The 8,675-nt window shown below is 41.6% G+C and overlaps 1 protein-coding gene across 1 annotated transcript; it reads right to left on the bottom strand.

Moving 5' to 3' along the window:
* Positions 1-7,247: 7,247 nt before the first annotated feature.
* LOC145791678 (uncharacterized) lies at positions 7,248-7,763 on the bottom strand. The gene has a single exon (XM_082872087.1). It carries the CDS (start codon positions 7,761-7,763, stop codon positions 7,248-7,250), a length of 516 nt encoding a protein of 171 aa, XP_082728213.1.
* Between the last annotated feature and the right edge of the window lie 912 nt (positions 7,764-8,675).

Raw genomic sequence — 8,675 nt, 5'->3', positions numbered from 1 at the left:
TACAAACAGTTAAAAAAGGTTAAAAAAGACAAAAAAATAAACAAAAATAAAATCACTAAAAAACTTATATCCAAACAACACCTACAAATTTAGAGAGAAAGTTGGTTAAGAATTGCTAAAATAGTAAGTGACTATTGGAGCATCATTGTGTTGCACTGTTCATTACTAAATTATTGTAATAACAATACTATATTATAACAACAACCATTAGAGATGAGTGGACTAATAAAATATATATTAACAATTCAAATGTGTAATATTTAGTTTCTAATCAATAGAACTTATGGGATCACAAAAATATTTAGACTCCAATAAATGGTCTATAAACCATAGATATCTGATTTATTAATAAATGCTCCATTATAGTGTCAAAAAACGAAAATAATCCTCACACATCTCTCCACTTTCCTTCTTTTCTCTCAGCTGGCCAAATTTCTCCACCACCACCTTCGACCTAAAAATCCCATTCCCAAAATCTCTTGGGAAGGTCTGCACGGTTAGAGAAAAATAAAATATAAATAAAAAAATAAAATTATTAAAATTTAAATTAATGGTAAATATTTAATCTTGTTATTATGGAATATGTCATAAATCAACGAAGACCTTTATAGATTCTAAACAAAATTTTGGATGTATATTTATGAAATTGTAGAACTGTTCAAATCTCATCGTCAATTAACACCAACAATCACCATACCCCGTCATCTCCTTTCACCCGAAAATCACCCCTTAACTCCCCCCCAAAAAAAGGGACCAGGATTCTTTTCAATAATGACTTTTGCAATAATCTTGCAATACAATGATAGTTTAGGTAAATAGTTTAAGCCCAAATAGCCACTATCATCCTTGCAATAATTATTGCAAGAAAAATATTGCAGAGAATTCTATTCCAAAAAAAAAAAAAAAAGTACCAAAAAAATCGAGTAAATGTTGGTTTTAGACTAAAGATGAGTTTTTGATTGATGACTTTCTTTCCAAAACTAGGATTCTAATTCCTTGGTAGGAAAATGATAAATCTTTCTAACTTCTATTTAATGTAATATTTTTGTAATTATAAATCCAAGAAATGAGTATTTCAACTTTCAAATCCGTAGACTCTATCTCCTACAAATTTTGAAGAATATGAAGAACAAACTCTATCTCCTACAACTTTTGAAGAATATGAAGAACAAGAAGAATGAAATGGTAGCAGCAGTGGGAGGAAGTGACGAGACAATGGATGGAACTGTGAGGGGCGACGAGGCTAGGGAGATGGTAGCTTAGGTATTTGACAAGGGATGATATTGACGGTTGATGGCGATGGTGGTGGTAGCATGAGTGGTGGCTAGGGTTTCAATTAAGGTTAGAGTTAGTGTTTGAGATCAAACAAGATAAGGTACTTTGGTATTATTTGAAAATTAATGGTGTAAATTAAAATTTTAGATTGACAGCAAGTTGAATGGTTTGTACAGAGTTAATACAAGGTATGTAGGACGAAACTTCCACCACACTAACATACAAATAAATATATTTTGTCTCATATTTTTTATTTAATATTAACACATTAATAATCTTAGCAATCTGCCTTATTTAGGTTAAATTACATAAGTGCATTTTTTTTTGCATAAGTACACTTATTTGGGTCACATTAATCAATATCTCCTTTCTATTTTTCTACGTATCTTTTTTTATAAAAAGTCAAAAAATACACTTATTTAGAACATCCCAAACCAAATCTTAATCACAATTTCAATCAATCAAATTCAACAAACATAGCATCCTGCTAAATTAATAATACAATGTTATTATAAATAAGATAAAATTAACTCCAAGGGTAACAATTTTCACCCACCAAAAGAGAGATCTATGAAATCTCTGCAATTAACCCCTTGGAGAGAGATCTTTGAAATCTATAGATAACAACCTTAAAACTCTCACCCACCAGAATAACAATTTTTAGAAGCTTTAACAGATACAACAAATAGAGGATGTGAAGACTTGTGATTTATTTAATGCCCAGATCTATTTAAAATTTGAAACAGATTATTCAACTCTATTGTTGTTGGGCAAAGTATTTCAACAGATTAATCTTTTTTTTTTGGTTATTGTTGAATAGATAGTTTCAAAAATTGAACAGATAAAATTGAAACAGATCTGAACAAATAAGAAAATAAATATTTGAACAAATAAGGGGAAAATGTTCCCAAAAAAAAAAGTTAAGGGAAAAAAATTGATTAGATAGTCAAAAAATTTGAACAGATTGATATAGATTTACACAGATAGAAAAAAAATTGAACAAATAGATATAAATTTGAATAGATAGAAATTTTTTTTTTGAACAAATAGTCAGAAAAAAAAAGACAACAGATATATAAGGAGTAATATTGGAAACAAAATGTCCCCCAAAACTAACGAAAAGAATTTTCACCAAACTATTTTACAAATAGTGAACCTCTCACCAATAAACAATATCCACTAGACCTAATACCTTATACCCTCCTTAGGTTGAACTTTTTAACAATTTTCTCTTTATTCATTTGACACTTATTAAAATGTTTTCCAAAATCTTAACCAAAAAAAAAAAAAAACATAATTGCACAATTTTAACTAATAAAAATCAAGAAAAATTAAACACTATGACATAATTTTTACCCCAAAACCATCACATAATTTTTTTTGCCTTTGCATTAACATATTCGTAGGGTTGATTATGATTCGAATTGGTTCAATTTAAGAGTAAACCAAGAAGAAATCATTACTTAAAATTTTGGTTAAATAAATTTTGGAATCAAACCAAACCATTAAAATCTTATAACCAAATCAAATCAAACCACTAAAACACAGTTCGATTTGGTTTAGAACTACAATTTTTTGAAATTTTGTCATCATTTGTAATGATACTGTTGGTCCTTGGAGGACGGGCCTAGCTGATCCATGCTCCCAACACCGTTATCCGGTCACTGAGCTAACTGAAGTACCTGCACAGAAGTCCAACAGGGAATGGGAGTCCCCCAGCGAACCCTCCGACGAGCAAGTTAGAAGAGAGATTAATGGGGTGTAGAGATGGAGTGATGATAGAGAACTTAACCTTCTTTTTGTCTTAGAAGCCTGCTTATATCCTTTGCTCATCATTTCTTTGTCCACTCCGACCTGTTATGTTGGCTGAAAGCCTATGTTTTAGCTTGCCTTGTTTATAGTGAGGCCGTTTTGCCTCGACGTGAAGGGGTTATCATATTAAATGCTGTAGGGGACCTCATTATTGGCTGATGTGTAGTGCAATAACTCTGCAGGATCTTTGTCTACCTATGTGGCTGATTCTTCTGTTGACAAGTGTTTAAGTGTCATTGGTCCTTGGTGCAACGTTGGGTTCCAGTAATGTTGGGCTGTAGTGTTTGAGTTATGCATTGGGTTTTGAGTGGTGGGCCAAAAGCCCCTATAGGCCCACCCATGTCAATAGTCCTCCATTCTCAAGTGCAGCTTTAGTCCAACAAAGAGAATGAGGAAGAAGACGGGGGTTGTGAGGGGTCGATGGAGAGAAAAGCGACCACAAAGGGTGACCGAGTGAGAAGGCCGATTGGCAGGTGAGTCGACCACGAAGGGTGATCGAGTGAAGAGGAAATGGCGGTGTGCGGGGCGCTAAGTTCCCAAATGGTGGCAACGGTGGTACCTACACCAGAAGTAACCCCAGTTCTAGTGAAGGGAAGATTGAGATCAGCAAGCTAGAGATGAGTGTCACGCTGACGACCGCGTTGTACTACGCGCGTGCGCTGGTAGGACGCTCAGCAGAAGAAGGGGGGAAGCCAGGGTCGCAGCCGATCGCCTTGTTGGAGTGGTGGAGGATGCGGCCGTGCGGTCGATGGTGCGATTGATGGAGACCGACCTTTTGAGAGGGTTTTGCTCAGCCTAGATGGAGGCAACGACCCTGGCGACTGCCTTGATGAACAAAGCAATGCGCGCGAAGGTGGTGGTAGAGCCGCTGAGGACCCAGCTGGAAGAGGCAAAGATACAGCTGTAGAACCTAAGGGTTGAAACAGCGAGCTGGAGGAGGGCCGTATAGAGTGCATGCGCCAAGGGGTTAGAGTATGCGCAAATGGCAAAGAACGTGGAGGTATTGGCGTTGGTGCAGAGCTACTCAGCAAAGTGAGCTAGTACTGAGCTCCTCGCAACCAAATCAGAGCAGGAAGCGGAGCGCCACAAGGCGATATCACTATAGTTCGAGTTGGCAGGCGAGAAGAGGAAGCTAGAGCAGGTCCAGCAAGCCTGCACCACTGCCAACGAGAGGTGGAGGAGGCCATGACCAACAATGAAGAACTGCGTGACTAGGCAGTCAAGGACAAGGAAGAGGCAGATGGTCGAATCGTGGAATTGGATAAGGGCCTAGCAGAGGAGAGGGCTAAATTGGCATCTGAGAGGGCGGCGTACCGCGACTTGTGTATGGCGGCCGTAGAGAAATTCAAGGGGTCCGCTGACTTCCAGATGGCCATTGATGTCGCTGTCGCTAGTAGCTTGGCGAATGAAGGGGATGGGGGCCTGGGCCGTCTGGAGCAGCCGCTGGAGGTAGGAGTGAAGAGGAAATGATCCAAAGCTTCCAGCGGTCTGACTTCTACAAGCACGAGATGAGCCAGTTCTGGGACAGTGGCTGGATGACTTTCAAGTATAAGGTGCAAGAGCTGTTCCTGGACGTAGACTTCAGCCTCGTGAAGGTAAGAGAAGACGACGTCGCCCAGACCCCCTTGGACGAGGGGATTGAAGAGGAAGATCTTGCCTCTAGAGAGGAAGAGTGATCTAAGTGTAAAAATTTTGCTTTTTGTTTGTTTGTTGTTGTTGTTGTTGTTGCTGTTTTTTTTTTTTTTTTTTTTTTTTTTGTAATTTCTCCAACGAATTGTATGAAAGTGTAAGTTTGTGAATAAAACAATGAGTTTTTCTTTTGTATTATTGTTGTCGTTATGCTTCTGAGTTGTAAATTTGGAATAATGAAAATGGCTGAGTAGAATTCAATAAACAATGGGTGTAAAAATGAAACTTATGTGTGAATTGTTAAACTTGTAAGTAAATTGTGATGTAAAAATGGTAAAAAAAGCTTTAAAATGGGCAAACAAGTTAATTTAGTCTAAAAAAATGGGCAAACAAGTTAAAAATGGGCTAACTTGTATGATTAGTGAAAATGAATGGGCATGGACTTGGATTTTAGCTAAGTATGGCAACAGCTGAAACCAGCTTTGATTCAGACCTGTAGAATTCTTCATGCTAGTTCTGACTAAGACTGTGAGGGCTCTGCCAGGCTGAGGCTTTAATTAACTCAGTTTGGTTGAGCTCTTCGTGCTCAGTCTGGCTGAGGCTTAGGTTAATTCAGTCTGGCCGAGCTCTTCGTGCTCAGTCTGGCTGAGGCTTAAGTTAACTCAGGCTGGCTAAGCTCTTCGTGCTCAGTCTGGCTAAGGCTTTAGCCAACTCAGTCTGGCTAAGCTCTTCGTGCTTAGTCTGGCTAAGGCTTAAGTTAACTCAGGCTGGTTGAGCTCCTCGTGCTCAATCTGGCTGAGGCTTTAGCTAACTCAATCTGGCTGAGCTCTTCGTGCTCAGTCTGGTTGAGGCTTTAGCTAACTCATTCATTATTGAAACACAATGCAGATAATGGAGATATAAAGTCATTTTCATTTAAGGCACAACCTATTGATCACAAGTTTACACCATGTATGAAAGGGCAAAAACGAACAAGTGTGCAGATCGTCAAAAAGAACATACAACAATCGATCAATACAAAAATAGGAGATGCCATTTTACTGGAAATACCGCTTCAAGTGCTCGGCATTCCATGGATGGAGGAGGTCTTTGCCTTCCATGTCTAGGAGTTGGTAAGTGCCTGGGCGAGGTCTGGCCTTAACAACGTAAGGTCCTTCCCATTTGGCTGCTAGCTTACCCTCGACGGGATTTTTGGTGGCAAGAGTTGCTTCGCGCAAGACTAGATCCCCCACTGCGAACTCTCTCGGTCGGATTTTGCGGTTGTAGTGTGTTCTCATTTTCTGCTGATATGAGGCCCGTCTGATAGTAGTGGTCTCTCGGAGCTCTTCAATTAGGTCCAGGTCAGCCCGACGCAATTCTTCGGTTAGTTCTGGATCTGGGTTGAAAACTCTTAGGGTCGGTAGGCTGATTTCCACTGGGATGACCGCCTCAGCGCCATATGTTAAGCGGAAGGGGGTCTCCGCAGTAGGGGTTCAGGTGGTAGTTCGATAAGCCCAGAGTACGTTTGGTAGTTCCTCAGCCCAAAGTCCCTTAGCGGCTTCCAACTTGGTTTTGATGATCTTCAGGAGGGAACAATTGGTGACTTTGACTTGCCCATTGGCTTGGGGATGGCTTGGGGAAGAGAAAAATGGCTTAATGTGGAGCTCGGCACAGAATTTCCTGAACTTGGCATTGTCGAATTGTTTGCCGTTGTCTGAGATGATGGCTTGAGAGATTCCAAATCGACATGCGATCGACTGCCAGATGAATCTGGTCATGTTCCGTTCAGTGATTGTGGTGAGGGGCTCCGTTTCCACCCACTTAGTGAAGTAATCAATGGCAACTACCGCGAACTTGGTTTGGCCCCTACCGGTGGGCAATGGATCAACTAAGTCGATGCCCCACTTGGCGAATAGGTAGGGACTGCAGAGTGTAGTCAGTTCTGTAGGTGGAACATAGGGGATGTTGGCAAAGCGCTGACATTTATCACACTTAAGCATAAATTCAGTGGCATCTTGGTTGAAAGTAGGCCAGAAGTAACCAGTGCGAAGGATTTTATGGTCCAGCGACCTGGCACCCGAATGATTACCATATACGTAATCGTGGACTTCCCTCATCACATAGGTCGCTTGAGTAGGACTGAGACACCTGAGGTATGGGCGTGAAAATTCACGTTTGTACAGTAGGCCGCTGATGAGGATGTAATTGGATGACCGAGCTCTGACTTTGGTGGCCTGCTATTTATCGTCTGGAAACTCCCCACTTGTCAAAAACAGAAGGATGTCTGCAGCCCATGGGATATGTTCGTTTTGGAGGAAGTGAATCTCCTACTAGTTTGGCGAAGTAGCTGGGTGGACCAGTTATTCAAGGCGGATGCCCTAGCTGAGGCCTGACTGGTCGGCCGAGGCTAATTGGACCATTTCATCTGCCTTGGAATTTTTTGACCGAGGGATGTGTTTGGTATGGAAAGTATTGAAAAGGCAAACAAGAAGGAGTGCAATATCCCTATAGGCTCGCATCGTGTCTTCCTTCGCATCAAATTCCCTTGTAATCTACCTGACGATCAATTGGGAATCACTGAACACTTGGATATGGCTTACACCAATGTCTCTGGCTAGGCGAAGACCTGCTATCAAGGCCTTATATTTGGCTTCATTATTGCTCACGTCGAACAGGAAATGGAGGGCACACTTGAAATATCCGCCCTCAAGAGCGGTGAGGATGAGACTAGCCCCACTCTCTTCTTTGCGGGATGACCCATCGACACTGAGGATCCAGGAGTGGGGGTCTTCTGCCTTAGTGTTGAATTGCTTTGGCGGAGAGGGCATGGTTAGAGTGGGATTGGTGAATTCCAAGATAAAATCGGCGATAGCCTGTCCTTTGATCACTGTCCGGGGTCGGTAAGAGATTTCAAATTGGCTGAGCTCGACACACCATTTCATAAGTCTCCCCGATAGCTCTGGCTGTTGCATTACCTTCTTCAAAGGTTGATCAGTGAGGACCACTATGGAGTGAGCTTGGAAGTAAGGTTGGAGTCGTCTTGAGGTGATGACCAAGGCAAGGGCCATTTTTTCCAGCAGAGGGTAGTTCGGTTCTGCCCCCCAGAGAGCTCGGCTAATGTAATAAACCGGATGATGTACTAAGCTGTCTTCCCTGATGAGAGCCACACTGACCGCGGTGTTTGATACGGCTAAGTAGAGAAAGACAGTTTCGCCTGAGAGCACTTGAGAGAGTAGAGGGAGGTTGGCTATGCACTACTTCAACTGTTGAAAGACCTCTTTAGATTCAGTGGTCCACTCAAAGGTCTGTCAGAGGACTTTGGAAAAGGAAAGGCACTTGTCTGTTGCGCGGGAAATAAAACGGTTGAGGGCGGCGACTTTGCCGGTAAGCCGTTGAACCTCTTTGACCGTTCTGGGAGACTGCATTTCTATCAAGGCCTTGATTTTTTTGGGGTTGGCCTCGATACCTTGCTGACTGAGCATAAAACCCAAGAATTTTCCAAATCCTACGCCGAAAGCGCACTTCTCCGGATTCAACTTCATTTAATACTTGCGTAGGGTGTGGAAGGTCTCCTGTAGGTCTGTCAGATGATCAAAGGAGAGTTTTCTCTTGACAAGCATGTCATCGACGTACACTTCCATGTTCCGACCTATCTTGTGATAAAATACGGCATTGACTAACCGTTGGTAAGTTGCTCCAACATTTTTCAATCCAAACGACATAACACGATTGTGGTAAGTTCCCCTGTCTATGATGAAGAAGATGTGTTCCTGGTCAGCTGGGTGCATCAAAATTTGATTGTAGCCGGAGAAAGCGTTCATGAAACTGAGCATCTGATGTCCGGCAGTGGTGTCGGTGAGCAGATTTATGCAGGGGAGAAGATAACTATCTTTAGGACAAGCTCGGTTAAGGTCTAAGTAGTCGACTGTAGACGCGCCCGCGGAGGGGCCTTCGCTACAGTTCAGACTCGATTTGTGTCA

This window comes from Camellia sinensis, chromosome 5 (genome assembly GCF_055761805.1).
Source record: "Camellia sinensis isolate YWXY chromosome 5, ASM5576180v1, whole genome shotgun sequence".
Lineage (NCBI taxonomy): Eukaryota > Viridiplantae > Streptophyta > Magnoliopsida > Ericales > Theaceae > Camellia > Camellia sinensis.
Note: the sequence above shows the minus strand (reverse complement) of the source record. Positions and strands in the feature narration are given on the sequence as shown.